The following is a 20,564-nucleotide window of genomic DNA, read 5'->3' on the forward strand; positions in this document are numbered from 1 at the left end:
TATCAAAATAACCACTTTCACATAGACAGCATACTTGGTTGGAACTTTCCAGAAAAATTCTATTTCAGAGAAACCTTAATTTGACCAGTTTTTTTTTTCACGGTATCCAGTTTTTTTGTATCCGCGGTCGTTTCGTAGCCACATTCAGTAGATTCGTAGCCAGTTTTAGTCGGCTCGTACCTGAAACGCCGGTCGATTTGTATCCATACCAATATGCCTTCATTCGAAATACCTCACGAGCGCGTGAACAGATGTCCATTGTTGTGGGTGATACATAAGTGGAGTCAAGCGAGTATGATACAAGCAAATGTCTGTTGTGATCTTTTTCAATGTCCCTCAATGTTAATTTTTGCACAAGAACATGATATTTTTATTTTGAAATAAATACATGATAAAATTGAGTCCAACTTCACATGAATAGATTAGATACTAGTAACTTCACGCTTCATAAGATGACAGCAACAGCTTGAAACATCTGTAAGAGTTATTATTCTCTCCGAGTGATCTAAACAGAAATTGTCGTGCGATGGTAATTGCGACCTGGAAAGACACTTGCTGAGGGATAACTCGTAAGATATTTGCCCCTCAGGTAAGTGACTCATGTTGTTTGTTACATGTGCTTTGTTGGTTTTTTTAAATTTATTTATCTGGTTTAAATGAGGCAAGTTAGTAAGGTGATTCACAAAATATGAACCAGAAATGAATTTATCTCTATAAGCATCTTATGTGAACAGTTTAGGTTTTGATCGGCTCGCGCAAATTTAGCGACAGGAGCATGGAACAACTTAAAAGGGACTATTAAAAAACTGAAACAACGAACCAAAGAGCAAAAAAAAATGGGGAAAAATTAACAGAGAGAAACAATTAGTACAAAATATATTTTGCAAGGGTTCTTCCCATAATTTTAGCGTTTCCCAAAATGTTTTTCATACATTTGAGTAGAGAGAGCTAAAAAAAAACGGAGCATTTGATAAAAAAATGTGAAAATGAAATGGAAGGAATCGACAGTTTGATTCTAAGTAACGGTAGTTCCGAAATTTCAAATTATTCGAAGTTTCTGAGGGATAAATTTACGAGACTGTTGTGACGTTTATAACTTACGAATAGAACTTACCGGCTTGTAACATCTGTGAGGGTTTTATAAATAAATGTGGGATAAAATATGCAGATGGAATGAGAAAAAAAAACAAAAAACAAAATGGAGAAACGAGAGATATATATATTACAAAAGCAACAAACGAAGAATTTCATTTTTCCTGTTGTAATTGCTTCTTGTCTAAGAACAGAAATGTTTCTTATAGAATACCACAAAGTCGATCAGTCTCTAAACATGAAGACATGTAACTTCTTTCTGGAATGAAATACATTATCATAATTTAAATTGTTTCGAGAAAGCAGATGAAGACACAACATTACAAGTTGCATTTTTTTTTCTGAAATTATATGGTTTTATTTCCCTAACTTTATGAGCACGTCTAGGGCAATGTCTAATATACGGCTTTCATTAGGGAAGATGTCTATCAAGAGTATGTGGATTTTCATCGTTCTTTTGGGTAAGTCAACGTTCGTATTGAATTAAGACGCTGAGTTCAAATTTCATCAGATGGGACAAAGAACTGTTGTTATTCTCGTATCGATGCCAGCTTTTCCGCAAAAGATTATCCTATATCCATTTCCTTGCGTTTACCGAGGGGTAGTTATACCGGTTCATAATGGCGTATTAGTTGTATGTAAATTTTTTGCCACTTTCATGAGGAAAACATCTGTTTAACTTTGCGGATGAATTTTCAGTGCAAAAAAAAAAAATTAGGATACTACTTTCCCATAATCCCTATTTTAAAATAATGCTAGGTAATCAGAACTAAAACACTAACCAGACCTAGGGTGTTTTAAGTGCAATCTCACCGAAATATCATAATGCCATATGGTTTTGATATTAATTTGGAAGCTAGAGTTTTTCTTTGTTACAATTGGGACATCTCTTACGTCCTTTAGTAATTTGTCCTCCCACGACCACGTGACAAATTAGTCGTTAGCGTTAAAAAACTGTTTTAAATTCGTAATATATAGATTTAGCCAAGCTTAAAAGCATTTCCCACACGTCTCAAGGGCACAACGCCTTGCCCCGGCCAGGACTAGAACCCGGGTCGTCCGACTAAGAGCCCAGTATACTGACCACTGGACTAATTCGTAATAGTGCGAGTCAACAGTATTGCTAACGCGAGTGGGTAATTTTTTCCTAATATGTGAAAATAGAAAACACAATAACATATATAATATATTAAGATCACTCGAGGAGGATTTGGACGACTACTTTTTTGCAAAAAAGTGTGGTTAATTGCAGACCTCATCTTCTACGCAAGCTCTTGCAAAAGATCAAAATGCGTCGTATGAATTAGCCTTTTTTGGTAGCCTTTTTCAGTAAGTTTTGTTTCCCCAAAACCCTATATGGAGCGTGTGGTCGAGCGTTTTGTCAGTTTGGTTATACTCTCCAACTCAATATTGGAGCAATGACTGCCAAAAACTCTTTTCTTCTTGTGTGTTGCTATGAAAACTTGACACGGTCTCAAGATACACTATCTGATCCCACGCGAGTCGAAGTTTCTTTAAGGAACTAGAGAGTTTTGACCCATGGCAAGTGACAAGTTCTCCTCCAATCGGAAAGCGTATTTGAGTTTGGAAGATATAACAAATTCCAGTTAATCACCTGTCTATGTGTACACAAGTATTCCTTAACATAGGTATGTTATATATTTCAGTTGCAATAATAACAAAAGTACGCTCTAGACAGTATATCCTATACCTTAAAATGCCTCCAATTTTTCGAGAGTACCTTGTGCTGATAACAAATATCTTGAGATTCGCGATGGTTATAATCAGTCTGCCAATCTATTAGGTGTATTTTGTGGAAGATACATTAAGTCTTTAATCCGCCGATCCAGCGGACATTACATGTGGTTAAGATTTTCACCACCGGGCAGATACTGGTTATTTTACCATAATTACTATGAGGGAAGAGCAGCAAATAAAAAAGGTAGGTCATTGAGCGTTCTGTTTTTATATGTGTCCTGCTTTCATGATTTAGCGGAAATCACAAATCCTTTTGAATTTGTTCTAGTTCCTGCAGGTCTGAGTGAAGACGCACAGACTCAGTTTGTACTGCTCAACCATTCGTCATCTTTGTGGTGCCCGGCGGAAGGTGGACCGGCTCCTCGCATTGTGTGGAGAAAGAATGGCGCTGTTGTGCAAAATAGCACGAGTGTTCGACTGCTAATCAACGTTACTAATGAAGAAAGGAATACAAACTACAGCTGCGAGGTGGACAGCCATGGTCAGTTGAAGAGGAAAAATATCAGTCTCGTTTTCGAGAGTAAGTCTGTCAAGTTACCTTTTTACTCCAAGGGAGGCTAAGGTACACGTAAATTTGGATAATAGCTTCATTACCTTACCATTTACTAGAATTGTAGATGATGCCCAACTAAAAATTTCTCTAGTTCATGAAACCAATTAACTTTGTTTACAAAAGCGATTCAAAGCTCTACCGAATAGACTCGCAAATTATTTTATCAATCAAAGAGCTCAAACCATAGAAGATATAAAAAATTCATCTGATCGAGACAACAAGTCGCAACCCGAAATAAACCCCAACAGTTATTTTACTGCAAGATGAAATCGGCGCGCAAGTTCATAAATAACTTGAATTCATTGCTACAAGTCAAAAAGGTAGCCGAACAAAAAGCCTTTCATATTCATTAATAACTCGACTGCAAAATTTTCATAACCAGAGCGAACTCTTAATTAAAAAAAAGCATTCTGGAGCTCATTTAGGTGACGTGTCTAAACACCAAAATTAGTCAATATCCTATCATTTTTTTCTAGGCTGTCCTGAACCATGTCGATGCACAGTTCTGAAAGGTAACATGAAGGGCATACATGTTGATTGTGAAAGAAAACGGCTAACATCAGTTCCACAGAACATTCCGAGAGCTACAGTAAAACTGTAAGTACGTAGTTTACAAACAACCTGATCTGGAGGAAACTAATGAATTAAGTTAAGTTTCTTAGATATAAAGATCAAAGAATTTCCCAGATGTGCTCGAATTTAAGAACACAAAATAGTTCCCGGCTTTTTGGTTTGTTTTTAATCCACTGATTAGATATGAGTGGAGGTTGTTTTCAACAAACGAACAGAAAAACTGCGGTACTGGCCAGTTTAAATGAATTTATCAAGAACATTCCAACATGTTTACTTTTTCCCTCAACAGTGTTCAAGCAATTTCTTTATCTTGTCATTTTCGTTCCATTTCAGGTGATTCCTCAGAAAAAAAGTTATAGTTTCGATAAATGTTCCTTACCGGTTTCTGCTTCAAAAACTACAGTTAAAATGATAGATCACCGCGCTTGATTAAGAGATATTGAAGGCTAATCGTACCCCATTATTGCCTTCACTAGTCACGTACCCAGACCTTCCACGGCCAAGCGGTTGTAAGGTCTAGTAAGTTCGATTTTTTGCACTAAAATACGGTACCTTCCCATGAACTTTTTGTAACCGCCCCGGGAAATGGATTTTTAGCGTGCACTACGGAAAGTTCTTGACTTCAAAAACATGTCAAACTGAAGTCGAAGTGCTTTGAGTTGTGCCCGCCCTGATTGGCTGCTTCGAAAGTGATTAGCAAGAAATATTTACCTCAGAGGAGCCGAAGAGACAAAATCGCGCGTCAGCAATTTAATTTTTGATCAGTGCTTGTAAAAGTGGTTTATATTTCCTGACCGCAAAGCGGCGAGGTAAATATTCACCACGAATCACCTCCTTTTCGGTGAATATTTGTTAATCATATATTTTTACGGAGGCAGAAATCCTATTGGTAACTAGTTTGGGGCTGTACACATACAAAAAGAGGAACATTTTTGCAACAGGAGCTTTTGGAATGAGATTTGACTCCCCTTTCTTGAGGAGCAAATAATTCACCTTGGAGCACCTTGAACTATGGAAAGCATGTTACAGGAAAGTGGTAGCCATTGACAGGGATAAGAGTGCAGCAGTGTCAACCCTACATTACAATAAAATTGCCCCATGCATGTCGTTTTGAAACTTGTTCCGTCGAGTATGTTACATTGTATGTTTGTTTCCTCTCAAGCTACAAGTTATGCCTACAATAACCAGAGTGCGTAACATTGTTCTTTACTTTTGATCTTGTCCAAAACATGCGTTGCTCATGTCTTGACTTAACGAAAATTATTGATGAGGCAGCTTCGAAGCTGAGTCAACTGAGCGTTCGAAAACGAAAACATATTATTTGAATGACGCTTACAAGCTCACATTTATTTTTGGTGAATGTTAATTGGAAATAGGGACCTGTCTTACAATGAGTTGAAGGATTTGTCCTCAGGAGTATTCGATCCACTTTACAACTTAAAGAAACTGTAAGTATCTAATATCATTCAATTATTTGTCTTTCATTGGACGTTCCTTACATTGTATGTTTGTTTCCTTTCAAGCTACAAGTTATGCCTACAATAACCAGAGTGCGTAACATCGTTCTTTCCTTTTGATCTTGTCCACAACATGCGTTGCTCATGTCTTGACTTAACGAAAATTATTGATGAGGCAGCTTCGAAGCTGAGTCAACTGAGCGTTCGAAAACGAAAATATATTATTTGAATGACACTTACAAGCTCACATTTATTTTTGGTGAATGTTAATTGGAAATAGGGACCTGTCTTACAATGAGTTGAAGGATTTGTCCTCAGGAGTATTCGATCCACTTTACAACTTAACGAAACTGTAAGTATGTAATATCATTCAATTATTGGTCTTTCATTGGACGTATGTCATATGTTTGTTTCCTTTCAAGCTACAAATTATGCCTTCAATAACCAGAGTGCGTAACATCGTTCTTTCCTTTTGATCTTGTCCACAACGTGCGTTGCTTATGTCTTGACTTAACGAAAATTATCGATGAGGCAGCTTCGAAGCTGAGTCAACTGAGCGTTCGAAAACGAAAACATATTATTTGAATGACACTTACAAGCTCACATTTATTTTTGGTGAATGTTAATTGGAAATAGGGACCTGTCTTACAATGAGTTGAAGGATTTGTCCTCAGGAGTATTCGATCCACTTTACAACTTAACGAAACTGTAAGTATGTAATATCATTCAATTATTGGTCTTTCATTGGACGTATGTCATATGTTTGTTTCCTTTCAAGCTACAAATTATGCCTTCAATAACCAGAGTGCGTAACATTGTTCTTTCCTTTTGATCTTGTCCACAACATGCGTTGCTTATGAATTGACTTAACGAGAATTATTGATGAGGCAGCTTCGAAAATGATTCAATTGGGTCAAACATATTATTTGGGTGGCACTTACAAGCTCACATTTATTTTTGGTGAATGTTAATTGGAAATAGGGACCTGTCTAACAATGAGTTGGAGGATTTGCCCCCAGGATTATTCGATCCACTTTACAACTTAACGAAACTGTAAGTATCTAATATCATTCAATTATTGGTCTTTCAATTGACGTTCCTTGAATTGTCTGTAAATTTGGATTGATCGTGGGTTTTTTTTAAGTGTGCTTGCATATATTTATATGTACCATGGTCCATTTTTTCTAAACAACATGTTCATATTCCTCGTTTTCGATCCATTTGGGCCTTTGAGTCGTCAAAATAATATAAAATCATTTCTAATTGAATACTTCACCCTATCATTCCATTAAATTCACAATACATTAATTAAAAAAAATAATTTTGCTTCAAAATGATTAACAGTGAATTTGTGATATTGATAACTTTGTCTTTCTCTTGTTTCTGCTTCTGCAGTGACTTGTCCTCTAACCAACTGAAGCAGTTACCTTCAGGAGTTTTCAATCAATCCATAATGCTTTCAGAGCTGTGAGCAGAATGTTTGTTCCATCTATTAGGAAATCCTATAGACTTCTATGTCGTAATGAATGCCTTAAATGTGGAATCCGTAACTTCTGACTTTCATATGATAGCAGCTGTACCCAGTTTCGTGTTAAAGGGAAATCTAAAGCTTATTTCCCAAATTTTCGAAAATTGCTCTTACGCTCTGAATAGTTTATTTGGTCGATCCATTCTGTTTCCGCACTCCTCTACTTCTCGTCATTCATTTCATTTCCGAACGAAGGGCTGCGTGAAGTGTGCTAATGCTGAAACGATGATCTACGCATTTTTATCTTCCTCAAAGTACGGATGAGGGGACTAGTATTCACAAAACCCTTTTTCGCGCGATCTAATTGAGATCACATTCAAGGCTTTCTTTAAGAATCATAAAATCGGTTTTTCGAATGGAAGGAAATCAATTCTTCATCTTAAAAGCCTTAAACTATGATTACTAATTATCGCACCTAATGCTTTTTGATATCATGTGCCTTTGTGAGTTTAAAAGTTTATGACGGGGCAATTAAACTGAAAAAACAAAAGAAGAAAAGCGAGAATCTTAGAACAGAGGTCAACTTGTCATAATCGACCCGAAGACGGTATCGTTTCTGCCAGACAGTGCCAAGGATCGAAACTTTCGTTCACAAAGGTACTCTTTGGATTACTACTGCACTCAACTTATTCCATTTGGTATATTTCAGGTAATTCTCCCAATCTATGTCACCTATCAATTCAGGAGCCTACTCACACAATGTAGGATCTGTTTATCGGCTCATACCAACTAACACAAAACTATTACTTTGAGTGACCAGAAACTTCCTTTGTTAAAGTCAGTGAAGTGCCTGATTTTATGGCAAGTCCTTTATCTCCGAATAATAACTGTACATTAGTGGGTATGCCGTCGACCAATTTGACTCTTGTGGTTTTCTTGCTAACTCTACAGATTCCTGAACAACAACAACTTAAAGAATTTGTCCTCTGATCAACTACCTCGGAGGTCAACGTGGTACACATTTCAAAACCTGTAAGTAAGAGGTTTATTTATCCTTGGGATAAGTGATCATACCAACTGATATTTCAAAGCACACCTGGAACTGTACCGTTCCGCAAAATTGCAAATTAGCTGAAAACGCAATTCCTATAATCCATAATCTCGGAAAGCTTAATTTTATTAAACCTGTATATTTAATCCACATCATCTCCAAACTTTTCAAAATATAATGGTGATCTTAGAAAGGTAACTTTGTAAGTGGGTGTCATGAATGAATATTCATAAATAAAGAAACCTTGATTAAAAACAAGGTGCAGACCTTTGATACCAAAATCTATAAAATGATCGGTTTCTTTGGGTCTTTTCCTTACTAATTTGAGTTGTCTTGGGTATGATCTCTACTAGCATCCCGTGACGTTTTTTGCGAATTGCTGATATCAAATTTCGGTCATCAGTTTAATAAGGGTGAATCCGCAGTTCGCATATATGATTTCACATACTCGTAGATTTTGATTCATCACTTCACTGGTGTATTACGAACCGCCATCATAACAGTGGCTCAGCTGGTAGGGCACTGAACCAGTATCACAATGGTCACAGGCTAAAAATCCTGTACAAGCCTGAATTTCACTATTACGTTCATTAGTAGTGTTCATTACTGCAAAGACCATTTTCATATTTATTTCTTAATCAGTTTACAAAATAGTTTTCATATATTCATGCACAGTCATTCATCTAATTACAATAAGAAACATTTATGTAACAGTCTATGAAATGAAAGTATTTTCCAACACAGAACCCTGGATTTCAACAAACTGGAGACGCTGCCATTTGATCTATTCAAGGACCATAAATTTAATGATCTGTGAGTAAAGTGCTGTGAGACTTGCTACAATATCAATTCCCTCCCCTCCCCTCCCCCACCCAGGTTTGGTTTCGATTTTCCTAACGGGTTTCTGTATCTGGGTCACTTTATTTACACTTTTTTCCTTAACAACTCAAACTTTTTTCGATATTGTAAGGAATTACAATGTGAATTAGTATACACTGAGAGACTAGATATCTTGGGCTTTTCAGACTCGTAATAAGCAATACATAAAAGCTTTCATGCGTTAATCACATGGAAATTTTTTGAATATTAGGAAACTTTCATTTCGTCAATAAGAATATCACTCATTTCAGGACCTCGTTTTACTATCCTGAATTAGTGAAGACTACGCCACCAAATAGTTGCGAATCCCGCTTTGATTTTAAGTTTCCTTCATTTGGTAAAAATAATGGAAGTCATACTAATGCTAATAATTTCACAGCTGGCTGGGAAACAACTACATCAAGACGTTACCGGAAAGACTGTTTGCCGGGCAAACAAAGTTAAGACGCTTGTGAGTAATAATCATAATTTGTAAAAATCTTCATTTGGAAGATAGCTACCCCTCCCTTCGCCTGCTTGACGAGAGCACATAAAGGCAGCAGAAGAACTTTAAAACAAATTTGATCATGGTTACACAAAGTCTGGCTTACAATAAGCAAACCTTGATAAGCAATAATCTTTTTGTAGGAAAATATAACTGTGATTCGCCGAGTCAAGTATTAGTCTACTACCTGATCGATTTGACCACACTTATTTTGGTTCGGTTGCTTATGCTCGCAACTTTCCAGACTTTCCTACCTGAAACTTATTCGGCCAGTTTCTTCTCTGTTAGGCTAAAAATGCTTCTTAAATGTTTCTTTAATAACGTGTAAAAATCTCTCTTATCGTTTTCGTAATTCGTGCAGGCATTTGGGCGGCAACCAACTAAAGAAGCTACCACGCGACATATTTCATGGATTGACTAACTTGGAGGAACTGTAAATATTTTTTCCTAAATCCTTCTTCTAAAATTTGTTTGTTCAAGATTGTAATGTCCTGTGTAAGTGCTTAAGTTGAACCAGTAGTTATAGAGTCGGTCTTGATGCGTGATCGTTCATATGACTGTAATCTGTCACCAAAGAAGTCTTCTTAACCTAAAAATGGTTGTTGTAACAACATTGGCTGAAATGTTCATCAAATTCCGACGAGAAACAGTTGATTTCAGCCAAATGTTTTATCAGCTTGGTAAGTTTTCCAGTTTGCATGTCACTGTCCATGACACGAAAGTAGGGTTTGTCCGTTGTCAGGAGAGAGAAGCCTTGGGTAAAAGACTAGATGTGGCAAGGAAATAAAAACCTTCCCATTTGTAAATTTCTAAGCGGATAAATTTAATCGTTTCTTTGATGAACATGCCCAGACCCTTGTTAAAATAACCATCAATGGTGCGTAATTTGGCCTCTTCTTTCTCTTGTTTCTCTTACTGTTGTCTGATTCATTCTCTCCACCTGGTAAGAGAATCTTGTCATCAGCATTGCTTTCCTATATCTGACACCCTCAATTGATCGAAGTAATTCACAAAACCTTCAAAGAAAAAGCAAAAAAAAAAAAATTTTAAAAAGATTATTTGTAGAATATTTTGCTTGATGGAAATATATAAATGTCTCCTTGTATTTCAATCGACATATAATCCACTCATTGTACAATCTTTTTTTGTCAGAGACTTGTCATACAACCAGTTGCACAACTTGTCTCGAGGCATTCTGAGCACAAATACTAAGCTGAAAAAATTGTAAGTAGAGATTGTTTTACTAACATCCAGTTACAATTCCATTCTAAATACTGTTTTATAGTAATCGATTTTTACCTAAGCCCCTTGAAAGGCTTTCAATCATCTTGTCTAATTTTGCCTCCGACTGACATCCATTCAGAACACTCCGCAATTATTTTGCTATTTATAACATTCATGGAACTCTGGAATTATTTTCTTACTTTTTCTGAGCCACATTTCGTAGACAACTTTTATCGCATAATTTAATTCCTAACCTGGCTCTAATTCAGCACCTGCTGGAAGAGTGAGGAAGGGAGGGGGGGGGGGGGAGCGGGAATCTAGTCCTCTCCCTCAAGAAGACTGAATTTTCTGATTTTTTTCTTTCAAAGTTAGCTTAGTCTTTATTCTAAACTGAACTATTATTTTAAGGGATTTGTCGAACAACGCAATTAAGCGTCTGCCATCGAATGTTTTCGGAAACCTCACTGAGTTGAAAAGGCTGTAAGTGGTATCCTGTTGAGACTGAACAATAAAGCTACTTCTAACATCAAATTATTTTAAAGTTTCGCCTCACAATTATCCAACAGTTACAGCAACACACAAACTAAATAAAAATGCGCTATATTACTATAATGCTCATTTTGCTACATTTCCTCACCTGTTCATGGTTTTGTTAACGCATCAATTGTATTTAAAGTTCCGAATTAAATTTGTCCTTAACAGCATTTTCTTTCACGTAACTAGACATCATATTGCTGCATGATACCGTGTTAGGAGACATTGCATAAATAAGAGAGTTTAACTCGTACAACATTGATTTTTCGAAAGACTGATCGACCTTTCACAGTTTTGGTACCGACTGATGCTGAGGAGAAAAATTCGGAAGACGCCTGTTTACAGCAGATGTGAAAGAACGCCTTTAGTCCAATTTATCACGGATCAGGTGTAATATTTTACTTTGCGAGACCTGATCTTGTTTTAAAAAAAAAAATTGTGGTCAGTATCCAAATACTAGAAAAATAATTTTAAGAAACAATGAAGATCATTTAAATGTTTATGTTTCTTCTTTTGTCTTTCCCTGCAGCGTTCTGTCCAGTAACGGACTTCAGCGTTTGCCAAGGTTCAACAATCTCTCCAAGATAGAAATATTGTACGCAGTTCATGTTTATAATGGAGACTGAAGCAATAATTGTATCGTGTAATCTTCATTAATTAGAAGGATCTTTCAAAACAGTTTATAACATAGCTAGTAAATTTGTCTCATCCAATTCAATTGCGCGAGCGTGCTTCATATTCCTATTGTGCACGCTCATGACGTCAGCAAACATATTCCTCGAGAAAAAAAATTTTCCATCGGGCTGAGAATGTTATAAAACAATTGGTTCATACGCCAGCTGTGCGTTCATCGAGATATGAAGCACTTGGGAAGTTTGGAGAGCACGAAAGATGCGTAAGAGTTGCTCGAGGCGTAGCTGTACGTTCATCAGCTGTGCGTTCATCGAGATATGAAGCACTTGGGAAGTTTGGAGAGCACGAAAGATGCGTAAGAGTTGCTCGAGGCGTAGCTGTGCGTTCATCAGCTGTGCGTTCATCGAGATATGAAGCACGCGGGAAGTTTGGAGAGCACGAAAGATGCGTAAGAGTTGCTCGAGGCGTAGCCAAACTTCCCGCGTGCTTCATATCTCGATGAACGCACGCTGACTTATGAAATTAATATGATTTATGATATTAATATAATAATGTTAATTAATATTAATCAATGATATTAATATAATAATATTATAATTATAATATAAAAAGTAATATTATTTATGATACTGACTTATGATATTAATATTTTACCCGAAGCTTTCTTCTGACTTTAGGAATTTCTTAAAGTCTGTTTTAGGATTCAAAAAAAGGAACAATAGTCAGCCATTTAAAAAGTAAAATCTCAATGTCAAGTAATACTTCCCATTATATCAATAATTCCAAGTAATACAACATATTCCAAAATGGGGGAAAGTAAGTGAAGTTAAGTGGCCTTCTAGGTCTCGTTTTAAGTTAAAGATTTTTCTGAAATACCAGGATGCGATCGAGACGAAGAGAACTAACCATTATGAAAATAAAATACAAAAATCGCCACCAGTTTGAAGTAAGGTCTAAGTTCGTAGCATTATGGTTTTAAAAATCATATATTGAATTTCATTTAATTTGTAGATACGTGGACAACAACAAGCTTTTGGCCCTGTCACCGGATCAGTTCCAAGGCCTGCCCAACCTGTTAGAGCTGTAAGGAAAACCATTGATTTTACTTGTCTAGTAACAAGCTGAGATGGCTTAACGTTCCAAGCAATGACTCTTGACAGACAATCTCTAATCGATATTGCAAATTTTAATTCTTAGGGAGAGATATTTTCAATTGAAAAATAAACTTAACGCGTACTTAAAAGGAAGAGTAACGCTGGATGATACAAGCAAAGTGCTGTGTGCCGTGGAAAAGCTTAGAAACTCGACAACCTCATTTTTTGATCCCAGTTTTGCTTACTCAATCGAGCTGGTGTACCCCCTAAAGAGTGTTAACCTTCAAACACCCTGTAAGAATTCTATATGATTAACATCGTCGATGGTCCGTGTAATGATAATCAATTTAAGCTTAAATTATTTTAATGTTCTTCCAATAATAAGCATCCGTCTTCTTTGTTTTTCAAGGGTTGTTTCTAATAACAGTATCGAATATCTGCCACGTGAAGTTTTTAAAGGCGCGAAAAACATCCTGTCTATGTAAGTAGCTCTTTTTAAACTCATTTGATTAACGAAGTTAATAATTTCAATAGCAATGAGACTTTTTCAAGAAATCTATTGCAGAAATAATGCGAATCGCTTTCCATAATAGACGAAATTGACTCAAACCTGAATTACAGCTATCCCAAAAGAAAATCGCATAGTTTGAGCTCTTTTCAAGTTTCCCTTTATTTCTTTACTCTGCTACGTATGCAAAACTCTTGTACTACGTATGTATTGATCGATGCAATTAAATGGTAAGTACCCGTCACCATACCCTCAAATAGACTCTACTTTCCCTGCATCTACAAGCTCGGTAAGCTTACGATAACTACAGAGATTATAGCGAATGACATTTTCTGACTCGTCCGAATTAAAATTACCAAGGACACAATTAGAGATGACGAAAATTATCATCTAAGCTTGGGCTATCCTAGCGATCATTTTAATCGAGTAATCTTCAAAATAACCACTTTGGTTTGAGGTAAATAAGCCTTACGCACATGCAAGACCCATTTTATTCCGTGCGTGGACACCAAGGTGAATGGGATATCATATGAAATAAAGGGAAAAAATTGATACGGGATGAAGTGCAAGAACTTTATGGGATGCCAATCTTCTTTTGAACGCCGATAAGAGGTTCCCTCAATATTCAAACAAAGGGTGCCGAGACAAGTACCTCACAAGAGCACGCCTATACTAATTCATGAAAAGACTTCAAAGCCCTAAAAGTAGTCATGAGGTCAAGCAAGCCATTCAGAGTTTACTAATTCCCTTTAAAGAAGAGCTAAGCCATCTAGGGGACTTCTTTACAACCTGCGCAGTATTGGTTCTGACGAAGTCTTATCATCATATACGACACAAAAAGCGCATGTTATGTTGACTTCCGATTACTGAACTTTAACTTTGAAACAAAACGAAACAAAATGACCTTAAAATGACCTCAGTTTACGAAGGAATTTACAATTCTTGCATGACATTTACGCTTTTAAGTGGTTTCTCGTTTTGCAGGGACTTTCATCTAAACAAAATCTCTGCAGTAACTAAGGAACAATTCAAAGATGTCGCACCAAACATTCGATTCTTGTGAGTATGCACTGAGTTTATTTAGGGTGTATACTAGGCGTTTGATACTCACTTTTCCCTTTCATTGAGCTCTCATCAGTCTCCTTCTGCTAAGGTTATAACGTTTTGGTTTCTCGTAATCATTGAGAGTTTGGACGAAAAAGAACGAGCGAACTAAAGTCGACCTCCCAGTAACTGATGCATTAGGTTGAAGAGATCATTTCATTAGAACATGAGCGGGTATTGCTGGCTAAACTGAATCACTTTCTTTTAACGCGCAGGTACCTTCATTACAACGAGATGCGGGAATTACCAAAAGGTTTTTTCTCCAACATGAAGGAATTAATAACAACGTTAGTCAATTCAAATATACTCTTAGTGCCTAGATGAAGCGGTTTATTAGAACTTTCATTCTTCTCCACCTACTTATGCAGTGCTTACAACTTCGCTGCCCCTACCATTGACGTATATGGAGACTTTCTGATTGTTCCCACTTTTCCAATTTCCCTGCCGGTGAAACTGTTAAGTAATGGGAATTCATTTTCACATCGGAATTTACCCTCGATATTTTATCACTTTGAGTACCTGTCATTTCTTAAGAGCATTTTCTCCTCTGGGATTCATTTGAACTCTTTCTATGAACCGTAGGACTGTAGACACAAGCCTGATGTGTTGCCATTTGACGAAAGTGGACGCGGATTGCGACTTTGCCTACGTCGACCGCTTTGCCAGTTGCGAGACTATGTTCAGAAATCGAGCTCCTAGGAAGTGTGTTTGGGTTATTAGTGTCACGTCTCTGGTTGGAGCTGTGTTTGTCATCACGTGGCGAATGGTCTACAGGGAGGAAAATATTGCACAGTCAATCATGTTGATACACTTGGCGGTATCTGATGGCTTAATGGGTGTTTACCTAATCATTATAGGTTGGAAGGATGCGATGTGGGCAGGGAAATACTACTTACATGACTTCAACTGGCGAACGAGTTTGTCATGCCAGATATCTGGTGCAATCGCTGTGTTATCAAGCGAGGTGTCAATAATGCTTCTTTCTCTAATCTCTGCTGACAGGCTTAGAAATATTGTGTTCCCTTTCAGTGTTAATGGACTAACCAACAAAGCCACTCATACCTTGTGCTTTGCTATCTGGATAATCGGTTTCATAATTGCTTTCCTTCCTACTTTTGGCATTCAGTATTTTGAAGCCCTTAAAGGTCGTCACTTTTATGGCAGATCTGTTGTTTGTCTCCCACTTCAACTCTTCAATGATGAGGCACCTGGTTGGGAATATTCTGTGGCTGTCTTTATTGGGTTGAACTTGGCATTTGTTGCCTTTGTCATTGTGGCCTATCTTGCAATAGTTATAAACAGATGTCAGGTTCAGTCGATGTCAGCTAACACCCAGCGAGAGACGGCTCTTGCCAAACGTGTGTTTTTCATCATCCTGACCGACTGTATCTGCTGGATGCCCATCATTGTGATTGGACTCAGGTCCATCGTGGAAAAGTCGTTCATGCCACGAGGAAATCTCGCAGTGTGGATTGCAGTGTTTGTTCTTCCCTTCAATTCTGCCATAAATCCGATCCTATACACCTTGTCCACCACACAGGTAATTATCACTTTAGAATTTGTAAATAACCGTAAATTGTAAATGAAACTTTTAACTTTTAAGCAAGTTTTTCTATTTCATCTCGCTTAGCGAAAGTTATGTTTCACTAAAAGACATCAACTAAATATAAATCAAAAGAGGGCAGCATGTAATGACCAACTCTATGAACAAGTGACGAAACCAACAAGGGGGGAATTAAAAAGGATTGAAGATTCATTTCTCAAAACTTCCACAGTTCTAAACAAAGTATGTATCCAAGAATACGTGTCACATGTCATGGATCGCACATTATGTCCATTGTTTTGATATTTTGTGAGAAAATCATCAATCATCACCCTAGATGCTGTAACAATATGCTCGTGTAATCGTTTAAAAAAAGTATGAAAGTTTCAAGTCATAGAAAGTTCTACAAATTATGTGAAATGTGTGAAGCAAAAGTTAAACATTCTCTTATTTAATTGAAATCAGTTAAAAGGAGCTAATCTCTGTCACATTAGAATAGAATGAGACAGTGCCATCCAACATGATCTGACATGATTTTAGGTTTTATCATTTACTAAAACTTCTTACTTCAAGGTAAGGAAACCTTTTTCTCTCAAATATAGGTTCGAGACGTTATCAAGGCAAAATGGCAACAGCTGTGCAACTACTTTATGACAAAGTGTGGTCGAACCCAAGCTGGAAAAGGTATAGACATCCGTCGATGTTTGGCTTTACTGGCTTACCGAGGGGATACATTTCATGGAAGAACCAGCGCAACTTTGACAGTTTATGCTTTTGATAATGTTGTTTAATTTACTCGTTTACTTACCATCGAAAGAAACAGTACACACATTCCCTGACAATATTTACAAATCTCTCAAATTTGCATGTTCCACACAGAATCAGCCAAAGAAGCCGAAGAGGAACCTGAAAAAGAGCAAGAGGAGGTTCACAAACATGAGCACCCAGGGGAAGAACATACTGAACTCCAACTCCAAGGGCAGCTGATCACAAAATACGCGGAGACTGCTAAGCCAGAAAAGCCCGAAACTGAGCCTAATAATTTTTCTGAAACAGTAGAAGCACTGCCAACGGAAACAAAGACTGAAGGTCATAAAAAGTCACAGAAAAATATTGCAGAAAATTCCGAATATGAGGAGCCACACACAGATTTTGTAGGGGATGAGGACAAATCTACTGGAAAAGGTATGGTTTAGATAATTTTTAGTATCTCCATCATTCACTCGATTATTGAGGTTCCAAAAATGTTCATGCATTCCCTTTATTTTAATTACGCAAAGGGAACAAAATTATGAGTATGTTTTCTTGAAATATGTTAGGCTTACTTGCGGCATCATGTCCAATTTAAGGCAACGCAAAAAAATCCCCAGAAAGCTTGTTGACAATGAACACGTATATGTTCAACAAAATCCCCAGAAAGCTTGTTGACAATGAACACGTATATGTTCAGGATTTTTTTAATATTCCACAGAGCAAAACAAAACAGATGTTGACAATGACCACTCAGCAGCTCAAGGAACAGATCCTCAGATCAACTCTGATTAGGTAGTGGAAGAGACAGTGTGGGAAACAGATGTATAATCAGGAAATGCATGCGGAAAAAAATACCCTGTGTACTTGCTGTTTGTCAGGTTTTAATTATTAACTCATCAGGCTTCCCCAAAGATGATCGTCCTTTTAGACATCACAATTTGGCAATTTGTCATCTATGTGCTTTTTTTAAAGGATAGTTTTAGATGCAACTGCCTGCTAACCGACAGAATGCTAAGTAGTCCAAGCCTAATACATGTAATTAATGTATTAAAGTAATATATATGATATACGTCTTGATCAGTTACTAGATTTTCTAATTCTTAGCCATTACTTCAGGTATTTTGTGAAACGTACTCTTTATGTAGTAAATGAAATCTGCAGTTAAAGAGGAGACTGCGATCAAAATCATTTTTCCATCGGATATAAAAGCGGGATAAACCAGGGTTGGCGATTAATACCTTTCTAGAAGGTACTAGAAGATATTGAAACACTTTTATTTACATCGGACACAGTCCCAAAACGAAACGTAGTACTGTGCATGGCAATCCTCACAGAAAAGCAACAGTGATAATTAGTTCAAAAGTTAATTCAGTGAATAATCTTGATCTCAGATTTAAAACGGGGGTCTAGGCGCACTGCTAATCTTGGATTGTACCATTCTTCACTGGGTATGAGAGCACAGAAACTTATAGAACAACTGATAGAATGTTTCGAGAATTCCCTATGCACCCAAAGGCGTGTTTATAGTGAAATTCGGTAAATACTGGAAAAACCAAACCAATTGAGAGTAACCATAGCGATTGCAGAGGCTCATAGTGTTTACAAGAGTGCTCTTAGTTGGAGACTTTAGAACGTGTTACTCTTATTGCATTAAAAATATTCATTACTCACTGATATTTCAACTTTTAAGTAGCTCTAGGTGGCCAAATTGAATAACAGTGCTTCGCCACATTTCATATCTAATCAACTACACACCATACTAGGCTGGGTGTGGGAGTCGGATAATTCATTTTTTATCTGGCCCATTCATATATTCTGATTTGCTGCTAAATAAGGATTAACGTTAAGTTTGGTAAGAGCTTGAACAAATCTCAAGGGAAAATGTATAACAATTTTGACAAGTTAAAGCACATATCGTCAGTGTGTCCAGAATTATCACCACAGAGGAAGTCGTTATTGCCCCGTTTATAAACAGTTGTCAAGCTTGTTTAACTATGATAATAAATAAAGATTTAAGACAAAATGAGAAATGTAAAACAACTGCACATAAACTGGTCAACTAAGATGCAGGCGATTAATTGTGATCAAGGTATACCGAACATTTCTTTGCAGGCCCAATATCATTTGCGCCCTCATTTCATCTCCTTTCTCCTAAGTCACCTCTTCCCCTTATCTCGCTGCAAAAGAACATTAAATGACAACTAACTCAACCCCTAACAAGACCTGACTCTTGAAGACTCAAAACACCCTTCTTGTAAAACTTTTCGGGAAAGAGATACGTTTGTTACAGTACGAAGCAACACAAGCAACCTATTCATCTGAAACCTCCGTGACATAAGTGATGTGACACTTTTGAGTTAAATCATAGAGATCAATTTCCTCCCGTTAGGGGTTCATCTATGAAAACGAACAGAACAATACCCCGACATCATAATGTACCTAATCAAAGCTTTTGCCTCAGTTCAGCATCATCTGTCTGGCAGGAAAGAGTATTCCTTTTACTGTGAATTCCTTTTTAAACTGTAGTTAGATCATGCTAAACGTTTTCAAACTGTTTCTGTAGCTGGGTGGATCCGAAGCTGCACTTCAGCTATTACTATAACCTTTCATGAAGCAGCTGTGAAACAAATTTACAACGGACGTGGTTAAAAAAACGGAGATACGAACGATGCATTGCCTTTTAAGATTTTCAATTTATTGTACACATTTCATACAGGACTCTCGCAGGATGAAGTCTGCATTTGCCAATTCTCATCTTGTGAAAGGAACATAGTAAACTGTGGACCTAACCTGTAGCGGTAGGTTAGATATCCTTTTCACTTAAACACGAATAATGAACATCAGGTGCCCAAAAATTAACCATTGTTTAAAATTCTTTTAAAAGTTATGGCTTCCACTACCCATGTAGGAACTGAGCCCAGACTTGCTTGTTCATTGGAGATGTTAGGAATTATTTTGCATGGAGTTTTGCGAAACCACAAAAAAATGTCTTTATTTTAAATGATAGGTAAGGGAAGAAACCAAGACAAGTTTTGACGGTTCGTTACGCGTGAAGTTTAATAAATATAGAACATAACCAGTTTAATTGAAGTTCCTAATGACTTTCCTGTTCGTCACTGGAGCAAAGCAAAGTAAGCTGATTTTTTTATGCCAGAAAAGATGGGAAGTGTGGGTTCTCCTAGGGGGACCTCAGATACCCCTGGGAATTATTTTATTGTCACAAACTTGTAATAACTTGACGTCTTGTTTTCTCAAAGACAATATCTGAAACAGTTCTTCGTTTTACTGACACAGATTACAATATTGGTACCTCTCTTTCATCAACATGAGCACTAATGCACAGTCAAAGGTTGTATCGTAAATTGGAATACATCCATACAAGCTTTTCATTTCCATAAATTCGGAAAATCAATTACGTTTAGCAAATCCTGAGAACTAGCAAATATCAAACATTTCTTCATTCAACTGACAGAAATTGCAATGTTAACGCCTCACCAGTGTCAAAACAACAATAATGCACGGTTGAAGACTCATTTGCGATGCAAAAGTTCAAGCAGAAATTACAGAAGGGGGCCCTCCCGCCTTTTGCAAATGCTAGAGAAACTTCCCGATTAGAAAAGGCTTGTCTTTCGCTTTCACTAGTTCTCTACTTTAGCCACAAAATGATTTGATTATCTTAGTAAGTTGTCGGTTTTAAAGTTAGTAAACGGCTGGGCAAACATTTCGTTGTGGATTAAAATTAATTTCTTTGGTTTACAATGAATTCAAATTATTTTTCAATGTTGGTTTGCGATATTTCAGACCAAAAATCCCTCCAGTTATACCATGCAGTGGCTGCTGATTAAGTATTAGATAT

The 20,564-nt window shown here is 37.0% G+C and overlaps 1 protein-coding gene across 6 annotated transcripts; it reads left to right on the top strand.

Moving 5' to 3' along the window:
• The first annotated feature begins 494 nt into the window (after positions 1-494).
• On the top strand, positions 495-18,724 carry LOC131785925 (relaxin receptor 1). 6 transcript variants are annotated; one of them, XM_066159050.1, is made up of 24 exons: positions 495-589; positions 1,509-1,553; positions 3,119-3,370; positions 3,880-4,000; positions 5,353-5,424; positions 5,714-5,785; positions 6,070-6,141; positions 6,415-6,486; positions 6,829-6,900; positions 7,853-7,933; positions 8,697-8,765; positions 9,211-9,282; positions 9,677-9,748; positions 10,468-10,539; positions 10,948-11,019; positions 11,603-11,668; positions 12,718-12,789; positions 13,210-13,281; positions 14,293-14,367; positions 14,628-14,699; positions 14,995-15,952; positions 16,558-16,639; positions 16,835-17,140; positions 17,427-18,724. In XM_066159050.1, the coding sequence occupies exons 2-24, from the start codon at positions 1,514-1,516 to the stop codon at positions 17,498-17,500; spliced, it is 2,988 nt and encodes a 995-aa protein (XP_066015147.1). In that variant the 5' UTR covers positions 495-589; positions 1,509-1,513; the 3' UTR covers positions 17,501-18,724. The 6 variants fall into 6 exon arrangements, with proteins under 6 accessions (XP_066015147.1, XP_066015159.1, XP_066015148.1 ...); XM_066159062.1 differs by lacking the exon at positions 6,070-6,141; XM_066159051.1 differs by lacking the exon at positions 5,714-5,785.
• The last annotated feature ends 1,840 nt before the right edge of the window (positions 18,725-20,564 follow it).

Source organism: Pocillopora verrucosa, chromosome 1, assembly GCF_036669915.1.
Source record: "Pocillopora verrucosa isolate sample1 chromosome 1, ASM3666991v2, whole genome shotgun sequence".
In the NCBI taxonomy this organism is placed as follows: domain Eukaryota; kingdom Metazoa; phylum Cnidaria; class Anthozoa; order Scleractinia; family Pocilloporidae; genus Pocillopora; species Pocillopora verrucosa.

What these genes read in the sequence shown, in the direction of transcription:
- LOC131785925 (XM_066159050.1), top strand. Translation starts at nt 1,514, where the DNA reads ATGTCTATCAAGAGTATGTGGATTTTCATCGTTCTTTTGG. An exon ending in CTCTCCAAGATAGAAATATT is followed by an intron (nt 11,669 to 12,717) that starts GTACGCAGTTCA and finishes TTTAATTTGTAG; the next exon opens with ATACGTGGACAACAACAAGC. An exon ending in TCGAACCCAAGCTGGAAAAG is followed by an intron (nt 16,640 to 16,834) that starts GTATAGACATCC and finishes TGTTCCACACAG; the next exon opens with AATCAGCCAAAGAAGCCGAA.